Source organism: Hippoglossus stenolepis, chromosome 8 (assembly GCF_022539355.2).
Source record: "Hippoglossus stenolepis isolate QCI-W04-F060 chromosome 8, HSTE1.2, whole genome shotgun sequence".
Lineage (NCBI taxonomy): Eukaryota > Metazoa > Chordata > Actinopteri > Pleuronectiformes > Pleuronectidae > Hippoglossus > Hippoglossus stenolepis.
Window position 1 is genome coordinate 11,763,587 of NC_061490.1, and position 25,730 is coordinate 11,789,316.

General features: G+C 39.0%; 1 protein-coding gene across 1 annotated transcript; it reads left to right on the plus strand.

The window, feature by feature from the left end:
* The first annotated feature begins 113 nt into the window (after window positions 1-113).
* Window positions 114-15,566, plus strand: scgn (secretagogin, EF-hand calcium binding protein). Its single transcript, XM_035163912.2, has 11 exons — window positions 114-295; window positions 654-724; window positions 4,942-5,034; window positions 8,328-8,417; window positions 9,051-9,107; window positions 9,802-9,879; window positions 10,421-10,476; window positions 11,290-11,335; window positions 11,461-11,520; window positions 13,199-13,267; window positions 14,986-15,566. The coding sequence occupies exons 1-11, from the start codon at window positions 226-228 to the stop codon at window positions 15,112-15,114; spliced, it is 819 nt and encodes a 272-aa protein (XP_035019803.1). The 5' UTR covers window positions 114-225; the 3' UTR covers window positions 15,115-15,566.
* Window positions 15,567-25,730: the final 10,164 nt, after the last annotated feature.

The window sequence follows — 25,730 nt, forward strand, 5'->3', positions numbered from 1 at the left end:
GCTTCAGCTGAGTTGAACATCTGTTGTGCAGTGGGACAATACGGCCACTAGATGGCAAATACAGCGCTGCACTGCTCTCTCACTCTCATGCACAGGGAAGGTGTGGTTTTGGGTTTTACCAAGTCACAAAGAGCATATGTCAAACAGGCAGGCTGCTGAACAGTTCACCAGCAGTTTGTCACCTCAGTCTGACTGACAGCAGCTTGTCATCTCTCTTCATTAAACATGGATTGTGCGTTTGATAACCTGGATGCAGCCGGTTTCCTGGAAATCTGGCAACACTTTGATGCAGATGGTAAGAAGAGTTAATTACATTGTCTTTATTTGTTTTCTGCATAAATATACGTAGAACAGGAAGCACTGTACGTTTCAACTCATCTTCCTCTGCTTCGAGAGATTAAGGAGGGAAAGACTTCAATTGATTTAATATTTGTGAATTTTGGTTGTTGCAACTAATTTAATTTCTTATCATGTTAAACATTATTGTCATAATAAAAAAACTTAAGTTGGGTGTTCCTGTGTCTATAGTCAAATGCAATGTTTGATGAAAGGAGGAATTAATCCTCTTAGTTACTTTACTGAGAATTTGAACTTGTTTTACTGGATTTGCGAACTACACCTACTTCTAACACTGTTTATTTTTATTTGGGCAGATAACGGCTACATTGAGGGCAAAGAGCTTGATGAGTTTTTCCGTCACATGATGAAGAAACTGGGTCCAAAGGTAAGTGAGCTTTGGATCAAATCATCCCCAACTAAAGATGGAAACTGTAACAGCAGTTCAATATGACTCGGTGTGACACAGTGCACGTGAAGTCTAACAGGTACAAAGACACGGATCGGAACATCATTTCCATCAAAGCATCAAAGCTCACTGGACGACACTTCATTATTAAGCATGGCAACAATCTGAAACATGGGGCCAGGGCAGCAACAGAGTTTTTCAGGGTAAAGAGGTGGATCAGACCGAGTCAGACACCTTATCTCGATCTGATTGAGCTGTACTCCACTTACTGAAGATCACAGAGAGACCTCACAAACAGCGAGAGATGAGGGTGGCAACTCTGAAGGTCACCAGATAAGATGTACTGACGTCCGTGAGTTGGAAGCTTCAGGCAGTTGATTGCTGCAGAGTGTTTTCCAAAAAATATAAAAATTCAGATCGATGTGTCTCTGTCTGATTTGAACCTTTCCACTGTGTCCACTGTGTTTAAAAGGCTTTACTGTATCTCCAACTCATTTCTTATACTTATTGAAACAATCTGAGCTGGACATGTACATGTTAATCTTTTTCTTTATGGTATTACATGTTACACGCCACGGAAATCCAAGTTATCAATACAATGCTGATCAAATTTCTCATGTTTTTATTGATGAGTCTGTGGGAAACGATTTGTCAGAGAAGATTTGTTTAGAAAACACAATTTGTCTTTGGACTGAGACTTGGCAGCATTTGTGTGGGCAGCTGGACCGCTCTGCAGTTGTCTGGATGGGTGGGGAGACTGTCAGGATGTTAGACACAATACAATTTAAGAGCTCTGGTCCCTGTCAAAGGAAAAGCCTTTGACTTCGTTACAAATTGCCCTGGGCGGGGGGGATATACAAATGTGTGCATGTGTGTGTGTGTGTCTTTTAACGTGTGCTAATGACACATCATGTTTACTGAGCAATGCTAAATGCTCTTTTGCTGCCTAAAGACAAAGCACTCTCCCTGACCATTTATAATGGAAAATTAGATGAGTGTACAGTAAAACTATTAGTACATGTTCGTTCTCTCTCTCTCTCTCTCTCTCTCTCTCTCTCTCTCTCTCTCTCTCTCTCTCTCTCTCTGTGTGTGTACTCCTTGGATACTAATGGAGTTGCACTAAAACAAAGAGACCACCGACCACAGGTCACTTAGTCTCTCTGGTGTTTGCTTTTCATTAAGTTCGCGGGGTCTTGTTGAATGAATGTCTTTCTTCTGTCTGTGGTGATGGTAGATTGTGCACTGTTTATAAGGGAAAAGGGTGTGTTTATTGATTTGAAAAGTACGACAAAGACCCGAACATCCTGTTGGTTGTCCTAACACCCCAGGATGATGAGTGTGTATTTGAAGATACAGAAACAGTGGTTCTGTTGAAGGCTCATGTTTCAGAGAGCAGTCAGTCTGAGCGTAGTGATCCTGAGATGAGGGGGAACTCACGGATTCCTGCTCCTCAGTCTGACATCACTTTAACTCTGAGTCAGTTACTCTGTGAAGCTGACCTGCTCCACTGGCAGGTTTCCTTCAGAAAACCAAAAGTTCTGTCATCGTCTCCTCTGCTGCTTATTCAAACATAAAAAACAGAAAATCATCCAAGCGTCCAGAAGCCCAGACATTCATATTCAACTCAAAACGGCATCATTTACACCATGTTTTAAACCTAAATGTCCACTGTTATCCTCCTCCTAGTTAGATAATGAGGGAATTTTCATTATTGGGTGAACTATCCCTTTCATTTGCATAAGTTTATATTGAGGGAACAATAAAATCTCGACTGGTTAATAGTTTGTTACTCAAAGACTATCTTTACCATCATTACGGCTTTTTTTTTTTACTTTTACAATCAGTCATCAATGAGGACTGAGACAGCAGTACATTCAGATAGTGTGGCTTCATCCTCAGTTCAGAATAATATCCACACTGACTTTATAAGACTAAGACTCAGTGGACATTAAAAAAATGTATTTGGTTGCACGATTGCATGGTGGCGAAAAATATTTTTACATTTAAAAACGGAACTAAATTTGAGTAAAGGCTGCACATAGTCGTAACTTGTTAAGACCGTAGACCAGTGGTCGCCAACCCGTCGATCGCGATCTACCGGTCGATCTCCCAGTCTTCACTGTCGATCCCCGAACTCTCTGGACTCACTGGCTGTCCTCGCGCCGCAGATCAGCTGTGTGTCGGTTGTCTGTTTTTCACACGCACTGTGTGTCCGCTACTGGCGGCGGAGTTGCAGGTTTATCTCCTGCATTTCCTTCAAGAACAAGTTGGTTCATGTACTAAAGTAAATGTCAGGACTCTACGGTATGAAGATGCGCATCTTTCGGTCTGTCGATAACACTCAAAGACCCGTTTGAACAAATGAGTGGATTCAGAAGGTGAAACGCTGGAGTGCTTTTACTTTGAAACGGGTTCGGAAAGTGTTGTAAATACGTTTGTGTCATAGAGAGATTAACATTGTGGTTCACAGCAGAATAAACAGAGAAAATGATCTTTAACCTGATTTTTAATGTTTATCTGATGAATTTATGTCACAAACAAATGGTTGCAACACTTTCTGTATGCCTTTTCAAAATAAAAGCACTCCAGCGGTTCTGTTGATGGAATCCATTCCCTTGTTTAAAAAGGGGTTATTATTGTGAAATATTTGCAAGAGCGGAAGCTGCACGGCTTCATACTGTGTAGTACTAGTATTTATTTGAGTACAAGGGACTTCTTTCATACAGGGTAATAATCATATTAGATCGAGACGCTTCAGCTTCGCTCATGAGAGAAGATTCAACTAACTCTTAATCAGCTGGAATCAAGAACTCTTCATTTCCCATCTTAAGATTTATCAACTTAGAATTCAGGCTTTGTTAAACTTGGAATCTCAGGAATAGACCCCACATCTGTCTTTCTATTTATTTGTCTTTTTAGTTACATTTGCTCATATGCAGCTTCATATGATACAATGAAATTTAAAATATCAGTCTTGTCATGCAGCAGGGAAACATTATAGTTCAGACGTGTGCATGAAGTCAAATATTACCATGTGTGCTTTAAAGACTTAGCAACAGGAGATTGCTGGCACCGAACACCAGTTCCTGATAGACGGCTGATGCTGAAGACAAATAACTTGTCCGTGTATAATGAGCGAGGGCCTGGCACCTCATAGTCTGCGGACTGTGTGCTCTGCACTGCATGAATCCATGACTCAGGCATCGGCCCTGTAGATCTACAGGTTTCTATAGTTACAGTACGGTCACCAAGGACTGTTTTGCTACGAGACAGAGGGAGATTAGCGACTAAATATACTAAAATATAAAAAGGATATTCTTGGAGCTTTCATGAGCTTCTGGTTGAGAAAAAACTGATCCAAGCAGGAACATAAACTGTTATTCTTAACTCAGACATGCTCCTGTATGGCAACAGCTTTTTATCTCAATTTATCTTTGGCTGCTAAAATACATTCTCCACATCCTTAAATGCATCATGGTTTTTAAGTAAAAGTGGCTCCTGACTCTTGATCTATAGTCTGTAGAATTGCTAGATCTCATCAAAGACACAAATCTGCTTTTCCTTATAGATGTAAATAAGCATTCTTGCTAGAATCAGGCTTGTTTACAGGTAGTGTTTTTATACTGATGTTCATCACCATGCTCTGTCCCTATCGAATAAATTAAAAAAATGATCTTGGATGAGAGTGTCTTTGGTATACACACTGTCATAGTTTCTGTCATCATGTCTATCAGAAACACTGAGTCAGCCAAGGACCAGTTACACACACACACACACACACACACACACACACACACACACACACACACACACACACACACACACACAGTCAGCTTCATAAATGTTTGAAGGACATTTTGTCAGGATGTGAGTAGGCGAAACTTAAGAGGAAAATGGTAGATCACAAAAGTAGACGCAGTCAGTATTTTTTCCTTTTAGGATTATTATTTTCAACCGCTTTAAATGTGTTATACAGGGCTTAGGTTTATCACCTTTAATTCAAGACTTTTTGAGACAGTAATGAATGAAACTTAAGAGCTATGTGTCAAGTGTGACTCACAAGAAGGAGTATCAGAGTCCAAGAATTACTAATTGAAGATGCGGTGAAAGAACCCTGATTATAAACTTGATTTACGGTGCAATACAAAATTTACTTTATATATATTAACATTTTATATCTCAATGTGTCTCTACAGGAGAAAGTGACTGAAGAGCAGGTTCAGACACTGAAGCAGAGGTTCATGTCCGCCTATGATGTCACTGCTGACGGGAAACTACAGATTCAGGAGGTACGACAAATATTTGTGTCTTAAATTATTAATTCATTCTCTTCATTAGTGTTTTCGTCCCACTCTCTGTCACTCTCGACACAGTTTTATCTCTTCTTTCTAACTTCTTTATTCTAGATCTCCTTCCTCTTTCTCTCAGACTCCTCCATTCCGCTCAGTTCATCTCTCTATCTACCACTCCTCCTTTAACTTCTGCTGTAACGTTTATTTATGTATCTCATGTATCTCTGAAGATGACTCAGCTTTACTATTTTCACGAAGAACAAAAACTCATCTCCTGAGGTTCACACTAAGTAGTGACGATAGAGCCGGTAAGAGAGAGTGAGCGGAAAAACACTCACACCATTTATCTAAATCAAATACAGTCAAGTGTAAATAAAATTGAATCTGAATGGCACGGTGATTCCTCTAAATGAGAAACAGCCTCATGGTTCTTTTGTGCTATTGAGTGGGACTTTCAGAAATCTGAAACAAACTGCTCTTTATTGATGAAGGCTGATTCTCCAGTGACTGTCACTTCATTAATTAAATCAAACCTGACTGACAAGCTACCGTGGCCGTTTCCCAGAAGTATTAATATTTTGATTGCTTTCCACCCCACACTTCCCACTGAGGTGCATTCTCTTTATCTTGGGAAAAAAAATAAACATTAGGCCAATCTCTTAATGCATTCGCACCCACAGACCCCAAAGCTTTGGCTTTTACTCATGAGGCTGGAAAAAGAAAAAAAAATCAATACATATATGCACTTTTGACAATACTGATGTAATGAGGCTGTTGCAGAGACAGTGCGGTCGAAGCTCTTTGTGGCTTTTTTTCCAAGATACACGCCCCGTTGAGTAGGGATGCACCATCCCACTTTTAATCTCTCCATACCAATTATGGAGTCTGGAAGATCCATAGCAATAGCAAATCAGATGCTCTTTTTCCATAACATAATATGTTTATACATTACATTTGAAATCATTGAGGTTTGAGATACATGAGGTTTTAATTCTATTTAAAAGACTTTAGCATTTTTTGTTTTAGACTGCATCAATATTAGCAAGGTATACCAACAAACTGGAAACTGATTACTTGTCTGTAGGCACAATATGAGCCTACAGACCAATGCATTTTTCTTTCATGCGGTTTCCTTTGTTACCGTTGTCTCTGCTCTATGGCACTAAAGAGGAAGTCAGTGAGCCAATGTGAAAACGATAGTATCCTGTGTAATAGCTGCATGAAGTTCAGTATCATATGACAGATCTTAGACACAGTGTTCGCTTACTATCAGAGGAGAAATAAGGGACGGACAGTATTGACTGTAGCCTGGTATTAATTTGCCTACAGTTGGGTGAAGTAACTAAATATATTGTGTGACAACAGAATGTCTGTCGTTTCATATTCTTCTATATCTTGATTTTGCTGTGCGGCAAGATCACACTCATTACTGCACTATTTTTGGGCCAGGCGCTTTGTGTTCTTCCATACAACACCGAAGCAGGCCAGAAGTTTGCAGGAAGACAACTCAAATAAATATGGAGGAGCGAGAACTTGATAAAGAAGAAGGTAAATCCAAACAGGGGAAGGAATCTGACCAGCCAAGATCCGACCAAGAGCTGATACCTACTTTCGCATATATGTGGTGTGGGTATGAAAAGTCTGTCATGGAGCAGAAAAATTTACTTTCGTTAGAAGAAACTCAAACACCTCTAACCTCTTTCACCACGTGAGCAAGAATCGTGTCAAGCAGTTCATATATGAGTGCTCAAAACGAAACCCCAAACTTGGATGTTGCAAGAAGCATTTGCCCACGACAAACCAAATTGTAAAGAAGCACAAAGATGGAGAGATAACAGCTTGGCTGTCTTGAGTTTATATGGTTAAGAAAAGGTATGAGTAGCAAGTAACAGGGAACAGGAGCCCAAGCTGCTTTGTTTGGAAGCAAATTGATAATTCAAAGTACTGTACACACCAGTGCTTTACCCTCTTTGGTAAAAATTGTGTAAAATTTTAAGAAAAGGTTTAAGGCAACATCACTTTTGCTTTGTTCAGCATTTTATTTCTTGCTTGTTTGCAGTTGACATCATTGTTGGTGCATTGCGCTTTTTCCTCGAGCTGTACTTCAGCTTTGTGACCTAAATATCTGCACTATCATCTTGTATTGTAATGATGCTGAGCCAGTTTAATCTGCTAATGGAGGGCTGATATTGTTAAAGAAGGACAGACAAGAAGGAGGACTACATGAATTGGAACAGAGGCAGCAGGAGCTGGTGTAGGGATGGTTCATCTAAATGACAATTAAATATGGATCCCCATTGGTGTTTAGGCTCTGTGCTTAAGCAAATTGAATCTGAAATACGACTGATGCTGCATTAAAATGCCATGTCTCAGCTTTAATTTGAGGAAGTTGACATCAATATAGAAAGGACAGTGAGGGAGATATTGCACTTTCAGCACAAGGCAACAAAACTGCAGGGCTTCATGAGAAATTGGACAATAGGCTACTAAATATTTATTGGGTAACTGTGTATTGTTTATGGTTTAGTTCAAGCACAACAGAGCTCACAATCAGAGTTCATTGAATTTAGTTTCCATTTAGATTGAGGTGGAGTTGTCTGTCAATATGAGAAGTGAAGAGGTGACTATGGGAGTGAAGATAATAATGAAGCTAAAATCAGCAGGGATCTATCTGACAGATCATCAATGATACTTTGTCATACAGCAGGTGAATAAGACAACTAGAAAACTGTAAACATTCTTGTGGACCGAGGAGCCCGAACCTTGTGGATGAGCAGAAAATCATTAGCAAGGTGAAAGAAAAAATCCTTTATGACGGCACAGCAAGTCAAGAGTGCTCTCCAGGATGTTGGCCAACAAGTTTCCTTGGCAACGATCAAAAGATGTATTGATTACCATGACCGCAGAGGATTTAAAAGATTAAAAAACCCTTGGTAAAACTTAAACACAGAAAGGCTGAGACTTGGCACTGTAATGTAGTGTCCATCATTTTATTTCAAACTGAATGAGCTGAACCACAAACACAATTCAACTGCCCTAATACTCCTGCTACTCCTGCCACCTTAATGAAATACAGGTGACTGGAAGGAAATGCTTTAGTTGTTTAAATCGACAAAAAAGTGGAAGTGGCCCATTTCATCTGGCTACTCCAATGACTGTTGAGACTTTAATTTGATTAATTTCTTCTGTAGGAAAATGTTCATAAAAACAGGCTCATAACAGCTTCATAGAACATCATCATCCAATCACTGCTCCCTGGTCTGATCTCTGTACTACTTCCTGTTTTCCAGTTGGCCAATATGATCCTCCCTGAAGATGAGAACTTCCTGTTAATCTTCCGCAGAGAAGCTCCTCTGGACAACAGTGTTGACTTCATGAAGGTAAGATCACAAAACATGATACGTCAATGAAAGGTAAAACGAGGAGAACTGATTATATACAACATTATAAAAAACAACAAAATTACGGAGGTGGCCTGGTTGGGCAGTGGATGAACACAGACTCCTTTAATATCTGGCACTAAAATGCATTTTGTGCACAGATCACATTTAGATATGATTCTAACATGATTACATTCACTCCTGGTATTAATAAGCGTCCACAGTGAGATGTGTCTTTGATCAGATCTGTCCAGCGCACTAAAAACAATAAACAAAAAAATAACGATAGAAGAAGAAGAAGAGCAGAAGAAAATCGTTGCAAACCATGATTCTGCATTATTGCATTTGCTTGCTTCTCGATTAGCTTTACTTTCATTCCTTCCACAAATGTCTTGAATAACGTCTATAGCTTTGTGTGTTTATGTTTAGCTCTACCTCACTGGTTTGAAACATTCTACTATCTGAATCCTAGCAGTGCTATTTGGCTTCTATACTGTTTGATATTTCAGTAATAAACTCAGTTCTCTTTGTCAAAATCACTATAAATACAAAATGACACCAGTAATGATTTTATATTAAGTTAGCTGTACTCCAGTAACCATTTAGGGATTCATCCTCTGCTCCTCACTGCAGATATGGAGGAACTATGATGTTGACAGCAGTGGCTACATATCGGCTCAGGAGCTCAAGGTGAGGATGTGGAACAAAATGTACAAACCTTCACACCACAGAACCAATTACACACTTCTTTTCTGTTCAAGGAACAGCCAATAGTTGTGGAGTTGTGCTACTTGCAGAGACGGACTGCAACCTTTCACCACTAATTCATCTTGTGTCATAAACTCAGAAAAGATCCTTTTTCAGCTTCAGACATGTCTTTTCTTCAGGATAAAGAATTTTGGTTCTACTTTAGATTCTTAGTCGGTGGTTGATTTGGAAAGATAATAATTCAGAGGAGTGGGACAAAATGAACATCAACCAGGAACACTTTCCAGCGGACTGCCAGCTGTGGTTGTCCGACCATTTGTTGACCAGAAGCTTTGAGTTTACAGGACATTTGTTACTCGATAGTTGTAAAATTCAACCTTTGCCCCTAGTGTCTAAAATGGAAAGACAATTTGTAATATCGAATTGCAATACTTGAAAAATCCCAATACTTAAAAATTGCATCGTATTATGATACTATGAAATTGGTAGATAAGCATAAAGTCCCAGAAGATACATTTTCTAGAAGGGAGGTAATTTTATGGTTTTGAACAATTAAACATTTTCTGGTAAAGTTCAGGTATTTCTCGCTACATAATCTGCACAAATGATTTGCCAATTATTTGTATTTATAATTTACCGCTCACTGGATTTGACCGGTTTGCTGCTTGTTCCTTAGGCTTTCCTCAAAGACCTGTTTCAGCAGCACTGCAAGGAGGTGCCATCTGACAAACTGGAGGATTACACTGACACAATGGTAGTAATGCAATACACACACACACATACACACTTTCATGTGCTACTACTATGAGCAACTGAAGCTACATTTATTGAAATTGAAAAAAAAAGTCGAAACATTCTCAGTCTTCCAAACATTATTTTTGACATATCCATTTTAACAACTAAAAGCTGTAGACGACTGGAAAGCTTTAAGTGGCTCCCATAAGCTATTCTACCAAGCAACTGCTAAATGGGACCACGGAAACCACAAATGATTCAGAGGAACCTTTCATTTGTGATATCCTGTTGAGATGCTGTTGCAGCTGTTAAAAGACAGAAACCCAAGAAAACATTTCTGACAAACCATCTCTCTCAGTTACTTCTGTGGGAACTGCAAGCCTCAGACAGCCCAGTCCTATTATTTTTTAGATTTCAATTAGGAGAGATTGAGTCATGCTTAAATCAGATCAAAACTCTGGCTCTGGACTCAGGGGTCGTGTAAGGAAATAACCACAAACACAACAGGCAGAGATTCACAGTGGCCAGTTATTTTTCAACATATCCCTTTTTTCTTCCAGATGAAAATCTTTGACAAAAACAAGGATGGCCGTTTGGATCTAAACGACCTGGCCAGGTATTTTTCTCAGAGCTATTCTTAGTCCCTGCTATGGTAAAATGTGACTGTAAACTATGTTTTTTTTATTTAAAATTGTTGCAACCAGTATGTATCAAACTAAGCAAAATGCTGACATCTCAAATTAATGAGTGCTTTGGTTAAGAAGTTTGCATATTGAGACGATATTTCTTCACTTCCTTTCCACTGTACAAAAATGAGGCCCAAATATTCCAGATTATACATTTGATGTTGTGTGGTGTAGAGAGTTAGGTTCACAGAGAGAGAAGACGAATCAGGACATCTAGCTAGCTTGTGGTCAATTGTTACAAGAAATGTATGTGATAACCATCGTATGTATTTGGAGATTGGACGACATGACAGCCCCCCCAAAAGTTAAGCCAAGTGTAGTGTCTGGATCACCCCCTGGGTGGCTGGCTGCACTATAGATCATCAATCCTGCCTCCTCCATGTTAGCAGACGAAACATTATTGATGCTTGTTCAAGTGTTAATTTTTCCAATAAGATTAAATCATTTTTTGCTGATATAAAAACAGGGCGAAACTTGCAATTTGGTCGAGCCCATGTATCAGTGGGACCTTGATACCCCAGTTCCATATTCTGATCGCTACCTCACAGGCGCTGACTTCAAATGCCCAAGATGGCAGAGTTCGTATCAGGGATATTTTTGGATTCACTTCTGGATTGTGGGAGGAAGTGGAGACTTCATCCATCTATGAAAACATGTATAAACAACCAAAACCCCAATCATTCACATTGTTATACTGTATCTTATCTTAATACTTGTTAATTTTATATCTCTTTCTCAATAAGGATCTTGGCTTTAGAAGAGAATTTCCTGCTCCGGTTTCAGATGGACGTAAGTGGATTGTTTATCTTGTTCTTCAACACTTTTGTCGGATTAAAACATAAATCATGCTGCTACAGATAATTTGACATCAGTTATTTTTCTAATTTTTGATAATTTGTCTCTCCTTTTCCAAGGCCTGCGGTAAGGACGACAGGAAAAGAGATTTTGAGAAGATCTTTGACCATTATGATGTTGTAAGTACAGTATCGATCAAATCTTAGATAATTATTGTTGCTGTTCCTGTTCCCGCAGGAAAATATATGAGAATTTGGACAGCGAGTAGTTTGGTTTTAAGAACAACCACTGAAATATGATCATCTTGTTGCTTTTTCCAGAGCAGGTTGGTCAATATATGATGTGTTGTATCAGAGTGTTTGTATATTCTCTCCTCCAAGACCACAACTGGAGTAATTCTTTGCACTAAACCAGGGATGACATCTTTTTACAGCCGAGGCAGATATCACTGCTCCTAACGTTTCCCTTTCCCAAGGAAATTAACACCCTCAAATCTGCAAGTGTCTGCGGCCGTGTGCATAAGAAGACTCAGAGCACTGAGCCTGAATCCAATTAGCTTCCTTAGCTCTAATGTAACATAATAACACTAAGCACCCATTATGTTGTCAAGTCACTCTCTTGGATGATGATCACTTAAACTGCAGCGCCTGATGGGAGTCAGTAATTCCTATCAGGACTCTCTGATAAGCTTCCTCCTTTTCTGTGCAATATTTATGACCTTATATTTAAGTGTATGAAATAATAGTCAATCTGAAAGCCTTTTGTTTCCACCTCTTTTACTTACAGCAAAATCTGTAATACTATAACTTTGACATTTCCCTTCTTCCAGGTGTATTGCACTCAATGGTGGAGGAAGTACTCAAACAGTAAAGTAGGAATAAAAAGTGCAAACTTAAAGTAAATAAGGACTTGCTCAAAAAATATAAGTACTTGCCGAGTGTAGCTTATTACCTATAAGGCAACAGTGCAGTGACCTTTTCTGAGTGACCGCTTGTTATTCATTACTTTTAAAACAGAACATGTAACACAATTCTTTGTAAAAACATAGTGGAGATATATGTAATAGAGCAAACGTAAAAAGTGCCAGAAAATAAATCTACTTAGTAAAGTAAAGATGGATGAAAAATGTACAGTAACTGAGTGTACTTTGTTGTATCCCGGCTCCGCCACTGATTGCTCTATGACTGTTATTGGAGACTCTGCATTATTGAAACATATCAGTTTGTCGGGTTACACTCATCCTGGTTGACATTGGTAAACAAGCTGTTACAATTCAGGGACTTTCAGAGGTCTACTTGGTCCTAGAATGCGAGGCCTGAGCTGAAATAAGATGGTCTGGTCTATGGAGGGTTTCCTATTTGCATCACCATCTTGTCTCGCTTTTGCTATTGCATCGTTAGCTATCCGAGCTTGCTATCTTGTTAGCTTCATCACTGACGTGCTATGAATCCTTGGATAGGCCGGCCCTAAGAAGGATCCTAGTGTTGAAGCATTCTTTGCGAAACTTCTTTCAAGCAAGCATATCCGTGGTAGGAGAGAGGGACAAAAGCATCACTCAGTGTGACAATGTCAAGTAGTGCCCTAGCACTTCTGCTACAAATCATACTGGATGTAATCTGAAGGTGGAGATTCATGTATATTTTGAACAGCTTATGCACATCATTGAAAAACAACCAGTAAGGAAGAGAAAGGCCCATCCTTGACCCTAAGGCATACACCCAAGAAAGGAAAACTAATGATTGACTGATAGAATAACATTAGAGGGCTGTAAATTCTGAAAAGTAATTGTTTTCATTTTGTCTTTCCCTCTCTTTTCTTTGTCCTTGTTATGTCTTTCTTGTCCCTTGTCTCATGCAGAGTAAGACAGGAGCGCTGGAGGGTCCTGAGGTGGACGGCTTTGTCAAAGACATGATGGAGCTGGTCAGAGTAAGTGTGTGATTGTGTTTCAGAGTGTTGTTTACCACAAATGTTGTGATGTACAGTACACACAAAATGTTCCTATGAAGAGGTCAAATATTTCTACTACTTCTGCTACTTTACTCCTATCAGCTACAAGGGCTCAGAATCAAATCACAATCCATTTTTACCTTCTGATCAAAATGTCTCCATGGAAACAAAAATCTTTTAAACACTGAACTCTGAGAGGAAACTTGTTGTAGACCAGGGTTACAGCAGGTCAAATATACTCTAATACAGTCTTGATTTAAGTCCACTTTTCTATGAACAATAGTGTCGTACTATTTTATTTGGAGTGCCATATAGGTACAGTGAAGGTAGAATATTAAATGCAGTTCATATTTATATGTTTTTTCTTTCCTTTCCTTATAACCAGTCATGATTTTGCTGTTGGCTGCACATGAAGAGATGATCACTAGAAATAAAATAGTTGCCCAATCTTCATATTGTGACATAAACATGATGCTGATATGAAACACAAAGAAATTTGGAGACTCAATTTTAAAACAGAACAGTCAGTCCTGAAGGAGATAATAAATAATGCTAATAGCAAGTTATTAGCAGAGACACATTATAATTGGTCAAAGATTTTTAATAAAGAGACTTGATTGTTTTCACTGTGTCAGTACCCAATGTTCCTGTTGATTTGCAGGCGTAATTGTAAAATAAGTCAGCAAAACAACAGGTTTGATGTGCACATTAGCACAGAGGTTTGAATGGTTCAACAGTCTGGTGCTGATTGCACAAAATGCAACCCACAGATCTGCCATGTGTAACATTGTCATCACGCCTGAGACTCCACATGCATGCTGCAAATATCTGCTGCAGAATTACCATGTTAAAAGAAAGGTCATTAGCACAGACTAACTAAGGACTGCAGAGCTGGCGAGAATAACTCGTTGATCATTAAATGAAACTGAAAGACGAGCAAAACATTAACAAAGGGGGTTGTGGGTGGAATTTCATGGAGGTTTATGGGGGTGTGACTTTACTGACTTAAGAGTCCATAACCCCATAGAATAAAAGTGTGTTGAGTCGTTGTCCTATTCTGAGCAGGTGAATGGCAGACTTTGCAAAAAGCAATTACTCTCTGGCTTTAGTCGCACTGGGACGTTTACCAAACCAACACGGTCGAGGTAACAAGCTCAGTGCACTGCAGAAAATATCAATTCACCAGTGCACCATGTATTCCATACATAATGCATTTCAATCTTAACAAGTGTAATGTCACCTCAGAGAAATGATATTCTTTGCAACAGATGTTCATTGAGTTTGATGGGTGTGGACCCATATAAATGCTGGTATGAAGTTCATATCAAACATGGATGATGCACAGAGTTTACCAGATGGAAACTAGAAAGGCACTGGCAGAGCATATACCTCTGCCCAGGCTAAAACTCTCTCTCGCCTGCATGTTAAAGACACTGAAGGGGAAAACAATCCACCTGTTTATCCCAATGCAGTCTAAAATGTAATGAGTTCCTCCCTGGGTTGTGCCACACCCCTCAACAAAACTCAACGGTAATTGGTTCAGTAGTTTTTGAATTATCCTGACAACTAACAACCACACTAACCAACTGACAGGCGTGAAAACATAACGTCCTTGGCGGAGGTAATAACTTTGTGCTGCATAAAAAGGAACACATTGACAGAATAACGCCTTCTCCTCCATCCTCTCTCCTCTGCAGCCGAATATCACCGGTTCTGAACTGGACAAGCTGCGAGCCGTTCTGCTGCGTCACTGTGACGTCAACAAGGACGGAATGATCCAGAGAAATGAACTAGCTCTGTGTCTGGGAGTCAAACCTAATCCTTAAAGATGTGCTATGATGTTCGGAAACTCACTCTGCGTTTGTTGTATAATCAATAATGCTAGAATGCTTTGCCTTGATTCAGATCAGGCTGAGGTTGTTTAAGGTCAATATTCATAAAGTGTTATTTGATCCTGAATATGATATAGATATCAAATTATATTGTGTTCTACGATTTTGAATAGAGCATGCTTTAGGGCTAAAAGGAAACAATTAGACGTGAATGTTTTATGCTGTCTGGTGTTTTGCAGTGTATTAATCAGTTTGTCAGTGAATGTGTCAGTGTAGCTTTTGAAAACAAAATTATTTTCATTGTAATATAAAGTGTTGTTCTTTAAAGAGCTGCAGTACGCAGGCCATCGCTGACGTTTGGTCACTTGCATGTTCCTCTGCAAAAATACATTTTTGTCATTTTAAAAACTGAGCTGTTGAGAAAATAAAACGAGGATGAAGATGAAGCACTGAGCCTGTTTCACAATCTTTTTACCATTGAAATGTAATGCATTTAACAATCTTTCTAAATACATCAAATAAATGAAATTTATATTATTTAAGTTAAATTACTCTTTGAGGGAAGTATATATATATATATCTATTATAGAAATAAACCATTTAATGTATTTTATTTTTTATTTAATGATCTTTAAAATAATCCTTGATGATTACATCTGTTGCATTACCTGATAGTATGTGTATCATCCATAAATACAGTAATTTGTAAAGTTTCTCTTAATGATTCAAATCTAATAGATGCATAGTCTTCATTAATACAATTTTGTCATCAGCTATTAATTGGATCAAGGAAATAAATGATCATAATCTTGTTCTTTGGATTTCATGCAATGACTCCAATCAAACACATGACTATAGAAACATTCTAAATAGATGATACAGAGGGAGAGACAGAGAAATGTTCTTCATATCGAGGACCAATACGATTTTGTTGGCGGATCATCATAGAGCCTTAAAAAATAAATTTCACACATTCAAGCTGAACAGCTTTATATCTACTGGATCCACTGCACCACATATCAGTGTGACCCCTCTCCTGTAAGATTCAATAAGCTGACAGGGCGAGTCTCTGTTTGTTCAGTAGAAGACAGAGAGAATCAACGTGGTTAAGTAGATGGAAACCCCTCCGGCCACTAAGAAACAGCTAATGGTGCAGACCTAAAAGCTTTACTTTGCCTCAGATTGCCCTTAAAAAGCTGTGGTGTGTGTTTTGACAGTCTCTGCGTGGGTTTGTGCGTGTTCACTAAAGAGACAAACATTAGAAAGGACACTTTGGATAGTGTGTTTGTATAAGGTAAATAGATACATCCATCCATCCATTGCGTGTGTATGTTGTTTTGTACCTTTAAGGGCTTGTGATTATGTGTATGAGTGTGGACAGAGCAGCTGCCACACAGCTGCTGCAGAACAAACAGTTTCTCACTTAGGCTGAAAGCTTTGCTCCTCACTGTATCACAGGCCTAATGCACACTGGAGGTTTACCGGTTATTGTGCAGCCGCAGCTGGGACTTCCATTTAAATACTGTCTGATCATATTTTAATCATCAGATATTAGTAAGTCATAGCATTATATGGTTTATCTAAGGTGAAGAGATGAGCATCTGTCTCTGATTGTATCCTGGTTTTACAATCTGTAGAGACACAAGTTCTGCTTTTCCTGTTTAATTCAATAACAAATAAGTGCAATTTCAGACTGAATCTGGACTATTTTACTATATTTCCATGTATCCGCTGCTATTTCTTGACCGCCATGAAAATATCTGGCCTTTGAGTCTTTTTGGCCCCAAGGTTAAAGAACAAAATATATTTCTAAGCACCAGTGAATATAATCATAATGTACAGACATCATCCTCTTATAATATATAAACAAATCTATGAAAATAACAGCTCTTTGTACAAAAAAAGCCCTTTTATCCATCTGCGTTTGTTCCTGTTCAAATAATTTTTGGTGAACAAAATTAATTCCATTCATCCAGCAGAGATGTGACCTGTATTGAACCCGGGAAATAGCCCTGAACCAGCCCTGCATCTCCTAAACAGGTTATCAAGCAGTTAGCTGCGACTTAAATCTTTAGTAATGGTCCAACTGGATGCATTTATTTAGTGGTGTGTTCCATCGCTGTCACATTAACAAGTGCTACACCTGGGGCCCCACGGCTCACAGTGTTCTAGATGAAGCTACAAATACAGCACAAACAAATTATGCAAAACTGGGAATAGTTTCAAGATGAAAGGAATAAAAACTTTAATTTTTTAATGCAATAAATTCTCTATTATTATGTCAAAGGCTCAACACTTTGCTGATTTTCTACTCACATTTAACATGTATGTATTTATCTATGTATGATGTCGTCGTAGGCAGAGAGATTCTGAAGAAATTCTTTGAAAACTAGAAACCTTACAACCGTCCCTGGTTTATTGTGGATAAATGAATCAATCACGGAGCTCAACAAGAAACTGAACAAACACAAGCTCAAAGCAAACATGAGTAAGAATTCTCTTTCACTTAGGTCCTTGAAATATCGACTGACAGAAGAGTTAGACAAATTCTGTGAGGTAGCCTTGAGGCTGTGTGTGTGTGTGTGTTTGTGTGTCTGTAGTATATAATGTGGGTGTGTGGGTGTGTATAGTGTATGTGCATGTGTGTGATAGCAAGAGAGAGGTGATTTTACACCTGAATAAGGTGACTCTATAATCATAGACATGATAATGTCACACTTAACACTGTTAACACTTGACCTGAACAGACAACACATCACTGTGGGTAATGTTGAAGCTTCACCTGTTTATCTACTATAGGTGTGTGTGTGTGTGTGTGTGTGTGTGTGTGTGTGTGTGTGTGTGTGTGTGTGTGTGTGTGTGTGTGTGTGTGTGTGTGTGTGTGTGTGTGTGTGTGTGTGTGTGTGTGTGTGTGTGTGTGGCAACACCACTTTCTCCCAGAACCATCTGTCGTTTAGTCAGAATGGCTATAAACAAGATTTTTACGTGTATATTTATTTGCTTATAAATCAGTGAAGTAAGATCTGATGTGAGTGGAGATGGATTCTGACTCTGAGTCAGTGAGAATAAGAGAGAGCATGATTTCATGATTATGTTTCATAATGCTTCCCTCTAGTGGCCAGCCTGAAGTACTACGATTCTTGAAAATAAACATTTAATAACATTTATTTTTAAAGTCTACTGCTGTGAATATTAAAAAAAATACTGTTGAACCATCTAAAGCCTGTTTTTTACACTTGCTGCACAAGCATTATTAATAATAATAAATAGGAAGAAATAAATGGCGGTCCTGTGGAATTAACAGTAAATTAAAGTTTTAAGAGTGTTGAATTAATTTGTTGACACCAATTAAATTACAAATAAATAAACTTAGAGTAGGTCGGTTCATTTTTATCTTCAGAAGATGGAGGTATAACTATGAATGTATACGTTACTCACAAGTGAAATAAGATGATGGTGGTTGCAGGACACAAGACAACAGCATTTTGTTTGCCAATTCATTGGTGCTGCCCAGACACAGGAGAGCTAACTTTAAGCCACAAAATACACTAGTGTCTAACACTGCGTTGTATCAGCAGGCAAATTTCTCCTCAACCTGCAACAGAAAATATGAGCCTGACAAGATTTAATTTGTACTGCACAGAATTGAGTTAACAGCTTACACACACTGCATGAAGTTGGTTTGTGCTTTGCTAAGAGTTAAATTTATAAAGGCCCTGGCGCCAGGCCCCTCACAGGGACAAGCGACTGACCTATTTCATGTTTCAAGTCTTTTCTCTTTTCTTTACTGCTTCCAAAGGTTGCTGACAAAGTAAACAACAAATAGGGAGGGTGCTGTAAATTGTAACCCTTAAATGTCTCCGTCTGCCCGTCTTTAAGTTTGCGTTTTTTGTTCCTCTCCTAGGTGAAACCTAGCGTTCCCACTCCCATTCCCAAAATGTCAGTGCTAAATGCAGTTCAGGAGACCTATAAGCTGAGTGGCAAACATAATTCACAATGTATGGATCTGCCAGGTCACTGGTTGCCGTGGTTTCACCTGAGCACCTCAGTGACCTTTACAACAGAAGGTCAGTTAAAGAGAAAGAAAATTGTGCCGGCAATTTGAATTAGTTTACATCCTAAATCAAGTAAAATAGTATCTAGAGACAAATATGAAAATTAGACAGAAAAGTGTTGAGTGGATGTATGACCAACCCATGAATTGCTGTAATTATATTTTAATATTATTTTGGAGAATATTCCAAATAGTTTTGCTCATTCTCCACAATTAATTTTCTTGTTGTGGATAATAATGAATCTGATCTGAGGCAACTGCTATTCGATAAACTTTTAACCCTAACCCTTGGATAGAGTTTTCTAAGAGATAGTTCCTCTGTTAACAGTGTGACTCAGTGTGCAACAATCATAAAGTGCATGTACACCACACACCCCTTTGAAAATGTAAACTGCCTAAGGGTAGTGCATTTAAAAGGGTGTTGGGTAAACACTGCAAAACATGTGTTCACTGTGTTCAATTAAGTGTGACGTAAGTCTTGTCACTTCACGTCACACTCTTTAGAAACTAGAAACTGTCTCGTGTGTTCGACAAACACTGCAGATTAACATCCCCTGCCCCAAACAAACCAGGGAATGACAGCAGAACGTGTGAAAATGTGACAAAACCAATGGCTCAAACCATCTGGGGGATGAAGATAGAAAGGTTTTTGCGCATTTTGACACTGGATAAGACGACTAGAAAATTGTTTTAAATAAGAACTGAGTGTATTTAAAGCAAGAAAAAGGCAACAAACTTTAAATTATGGCAGAAAGTTACTGTACAAATGTTTTGTATGAGTCAATAAAATTCAGTAATAATCGATAGTGTGCAGAAAAGACGAAGAAGAAAGTATCTAATGACCCTCCAGGATAAGTCATTGTTTCATCTCTCTAATCGGACCTTGTTGGTATTGTTCTGTTTCAAGTCCTCTCTCTTGTTTAAGCTGTGTTCTTCTGAGATCTCCCCCATGTGGCTGCCATGTGTTCAGGTCTTCAACCCAGAAGAAGAAGTTAAAACAAACATCACCATGGAACAGACACAGCACGGCCGTGGCTGCAAACGGAACACTCAACGGGGAGTCCTGTTCAGAGACGTGGCCGCTGGCACCAGTAGCCAATAGGTTTGTGGAGAATACTTTGCTATATTTGACTCTGTTAGATGTTTCACACAGGGTCATGTGGACACAGTTGAAGATCTGACATTGAATTTCACATCCCATACACACTGAGTTAGTGATCTACAGAACTGGCTGCCTTTCACAAGGGCACACAGGATTTCTTTAACGTAAAACACTTGTGGATGCCACCCTGCTACATACATGAAGCACTTTTGTCCGGAACTTATTTTGACAATTGACTGCATGGGAACAAGTTGACAAAACAACAGAAACAGGCTATTTATACAGATCAGACAGAATTCTATGAAGGCAACACAACACTGTCCTGCTCCACTAACATTCACAACATGTAACAAAAGCATTTAGGATGAGAATGCCCTAAATATATGATGGTGCAGTGGTTTGCAAGAAGGTTCTGGGGTCGAATCCCAGTTCAACAGGGCCTTTCTATGTGAACTTGGCATGTTCTCCCCATGTCTGTGTGGGTTTTCCTTTCTTCTCTGCTTCTTCCCACATGAAGAAATGTAGACTGGGGTTACAGGAGGTTAACTGGAGATTATCACTTGACCATATAGGTGTGAATGTGAGCAAGGATGAATGTTTGTCTCTGATACCCCGACGACCTGTCCAGGGTGGACCCCACCTCTCGCCCAATGTCAGCTGGGATTGGCTCCACCTGCCCCCCAGCCCTCAAAAGAGCAGTATAGATAATGAGTGGAGGGGGGGATTGACATCTTTTTGGCGTTACTGTATTGACCTATTGACATTTCACATTACTTACAAAGATGGTAGTACCTTTAATAAGGTGATATTCGCTAATATAAAAGCAGCCCATTTAGATAAATATTCTTGTAAGAAATTTATGAGCAGAAAATGTCCAAATATTTATTAGATAGAGCTAAAATGATTAGTCTTTAAATATATTTGAACATAGACAAAAATTATCAGGGACTATTTTGATTATCAATTAATTGATCTTCTAACATAAATGGCAAAAAAAGATGTTTTACAAAACTTTTCTGTTTTCCTCTGACACAGTGTTGAACCAACGTGTCTCGAGCTTCTCTAATATTTTCCATTCACTGCCTCATCCTGCGCATGGCCTCTCGTAGCGCATCCTCTTGTCATGCGTCCTGAGATTTTTCCACACTACATGTTTTATTAGAGGAAGCCAGTTACTTCGTCCGTCCACTGCCACCCACCAGAAGTCACATCTGCTGTGTCTCAGCTCATGTACATTGGTGTAGAGCAAATAAACCATGAGCGAGAGATTTGCGGTGGCCTCCCAGGCTGTTCAACCCACCGCCTGACAGCAAATTGAAAATATGAAGAGCACTCAGCTTTATGTTTGAATCTGTGGAGGAAATAATGTAAACTGACGACATGTGTGTGGGAAAGAGCGGGTAAAAGATCTTAGAGAGAGAGACAGGAAACATAGCTCATAGTTCAGAGAATAAAACTAAGTGACAAAGACACACATATTTCTGTGAGATTTTTCCTCAGCCACTGTGCTAGTTATCCTCACAGTCACCAGTTAATCTGAGGGTTGCCAACAGCTAGCAGAGGCTTCATCTGTTTGGTCAAATGCTGTATAGGTGCACGGCCCATGCATCCAGGTCAGGTTTGCATTCCAATTGTGTGATTCCAGTGTTTCTGGAAGGTTGTTGAGGTTGTAGCTGTGAGGCAGTGGAGGCTCTCACATGAGACTTTTGTAGTTTGGTCCATGTCCCATCCACTAACATGGAGGTGCCAGTGTTTATAATATCTGCTGAAGCCAGCCACCAAGGGGCAATCAAGACAGTTTGGCTTCACCATCCTAACATACAGTCTCAATTTAGAGGCTGCCTCCTTAGGTTGGCCCGAGAAGGATCCACTCCTTGGGGCCTTCGTTTCTCAAGCATGGAGGGATGCATTTGTCAGCCCAATTTGCAGGAGACTTCAAAACAGGATAGTCTAACTTTGCACTGCTTTGATAAAATTGGTCTTCAAATGCAGACTTCGAAGGATGCGTCCCTTCAATTGAGACCAAGCCTATGACTGGAACCAGAGGCGGACTTAACCATTAGGCAAAGGTCAGCAATTGCCTTTGGCCCCATGAAACACACAATTACATTTATGGTTAAGATTTTTTTTTTTACTTTTCATTAATTTATCAAGTTATTCTACAAACCCATTTGCTAAAATTGCTTCAGAATGCCTATAATTCATGAGAAATTAGTGTCTCAGCACCCCCCTCCCCCCTCAGTCCCCACTACAATGGACTATTCCATTAGCGCATCTACGGAAGTGATTCAGGGTGTAAACAGAGACTGACGAGCTGTGTTGTGACAGCTCACAAGAGCGAGTTCAAAGTTCAGTTCATACAGATGAAAACGAACTAGTTCACGTTCATTTGTTCTGTATTTTATTAGGATGATTTTGGTGACAAATTATACGACCATGTATTTAGGGTGAAACAAACATGAGAATGATTGTTGTCAGGCAGATTAAAAACAGACAAGCTGAGCCTCTTCTCAGTAGGTTGGGTTGGGTTGCAACGTTTGAACATGAGTTGTCTGACTGAACTGATCATTTTGGCGTAGCTACAACTCAAGAAAGCATAATGTTGACCATAAACTGTTAAAACAAAGAAACCTTAAAAATCTGGATAAAAAGAGAATATAAGAAAATCTAAGCTCCTAGATGTGACTAGAACAGCCTAACATAAAAAAAAGGTACAAAGAAGATTACTAAACCTCGGCCGACTTTGCCACACAGACTGCTGACCACAAATGCTAGTGTATGATCAGTTGCAAAATGTAGTTGGACTGTCTATGTAAACTATGAGAAAATCATGGTGAGCAGCGACTGTGTGGCCTGACCACTTGGCAAAAGGCTTGAAGCCAGAGAGTAGAGTCCAACACCAACAACCCCCAGGCCGACAGACAGACTGTGTGATCTGTCTTTGTTTAGTGAGGACTGTGTCAAACCTCAATGTAAAGTGGTACTGAAACATTTCCTACCACGGGAGGATGAAGTGAATTTTCGAGGACAACTGGATGTGTTTGTAGATACTTGGGAGACATTTCACCTCTCATCCTAAAACACATATTCATTTCTGGATTTAACTTTTTTTTAAATAACCATGATGTGGATGTCTGACATCTCCACAAAGTGTGAAATCTCAACAATCACTTGTTCTACCAAAGACCCCCTGTAGACAAAAGAGACAGACTCTCTTTAAGCTGCTAGCTCCCTGTCTTCCTGTTATTACACCATCTCGATCCATGTAACCCTGTCTGTCTTCTTCCATATGTAACTCTCTCCTCTTTAGAGTAGTGGAAATATTTCACAGATACCATGAATGTACGTATGCAGACTTTCCACCTCGTTCCTGGGAGATATCACAGTTTGCCACACTGTGCCAAGCTGTCACACAGCAAATAAGCCTGTAACATTAAGTTTTCCAGTATGTACATTTGTATTTTTTCACTATTCACAATTCATCAATTAACAGCTTTCAGATCAGCTGTACAACAAGTTGCTGTGTGACAATTAAAGACAACCAAATTCACCTTTTCCCCGGCAGTAAGTGACTATTAAAGAATTGTTCCATAGAAGTGGTAAAAGAGCATAGATCCACACAGTCTGCAAACACAGCCAAGCCAAGTTCGACATTCTTCGACTTCCACCTGCCAACTGTACAACACTCAAATAAGATTTTGGCAGAGCCATCCACTGCCTGCTGGAATCACAGGTCATTCTCCTGACATCCCAAACCTCCCTTTCTTTCTCTTGGAGATGGAAGGACAGGACAGAAAAGTGTTTGGAGGTCAAATGTTTCATTAATATAGGTGTTTTGGATAAATCATTTTTAATTCAAAAATAGCTGCCCTGATGTGGTGGCTGTAAATAGTTTCTAGGTCACATATTTTAGACTTTGCCAAAACCAAGAAATTACTATGTCAACAGATTAAAAATACCGCCATAAATGCAACTGGTAGCAGTGGGTGTAACCAAATGATACAAGTCAAGTAACATGAATAGAAAATGTAGAACACTGAACTCCTACAACACATCAGCTTTTAACTACTTTCTCTTTTTCACAAAGAGGGGACAGCTTAATAACTGAGGCTCTGTAACCTTCATTAACATCATAAGTAAAACTTGTGTTATGTACTATTTCATGTCAAAATGGCTGCTGTGAAACAGGTTTGTCAAGTGTTTGAGACCACAAAACACTTTTGGAGTCTCAGTGTTGCAGCCAAATCCAATACAATTGAAGTAACTACTAAAGTAACTCTAAAATATTAACTGAACCTTGGTGAAGTAAGGATTCATAACATAACTGCTGTATTAGTTTTAATAGTTTTGCACATGTGTCCCAGATAAAATGAAATATAATCTAAGTGTAGGATGTGACATTATATCATAGGTCAGTTTTCCTATGTGAAACACACATTCAAGACACAAATGCACACTCATCTCATTCATCAAATACTCTTACACTCTGCTCTGCCACCATTTCTCAGTTTCATATTTTAATTGCTTGGTTCAGTTGTTGTTTACATTGTTATTTGTATAAGCAAATTATATTTAATTAAATAAAAAATTATAATTAAGTCTGTAAAGTAGGGTTGTTGTTTCTGTAGTTTATTTTAGTGTTTTAGAATTTGTCTCGTATACAGGTGAGGAAACAGAGACTGCCATTCAACATGTTGAAAGATTTTTTATTTTACAAATAGGATATTTATTTGATTTATTTTCATCAGTCTTTCTATTTTATTCTATTGTATTGGGGAGTTATGTAAATCTCACTTTTTTGCAGGACTAGAATCAAAACTCATTGATCTCTTCGGTTACTTTCCATTCACAGATCCCCACAGCTGCCCCCTGAAATCTGTCCACATACCTCTGCCTGGGAGAAACCATTATATGCATCTCTGACCAGATGTGTCGACCACAGTGTTTGACTGTGTTTCTATTTTAGGAAGCAGAAACATTTCTCCTGGGAATAAGAGGGTTTTTCCGTTGTGACCTCCCAGGTGGGGTTTGGAAAAAGGTCAAAGGGTCACCACCCAGTGTCGGTGGGAAGAAAGAGACCCATGTAATAAGATGACAGAAATAACACTTGATTTAAAACAAAATAATTATGGAAGAAAATTAGTTATACTGACTTAATTACAAATGTACAAGTATCTAATTTACAGCCATTAGTATTAAAATAGATACCATGAATATATTAAATGTGTATATAAAATAAAAATACGTTATCAGAATGTTAAATTGTAAAGTGTGAAACCTCCCTGTGTGTTTATGTGGTGCGCACTTTGACAGGATCTCACAATAAAACGTGACTCTCATCTTCCTCCAACACTCTCTCCAGCATTCCTTCTTGTTTGTCGTCATGGTGCCAGCAGGACAGCTCCGCTATATAAGGTCCTCATCTCCGCAGTCCTGAGCCACAACGACAAAGAG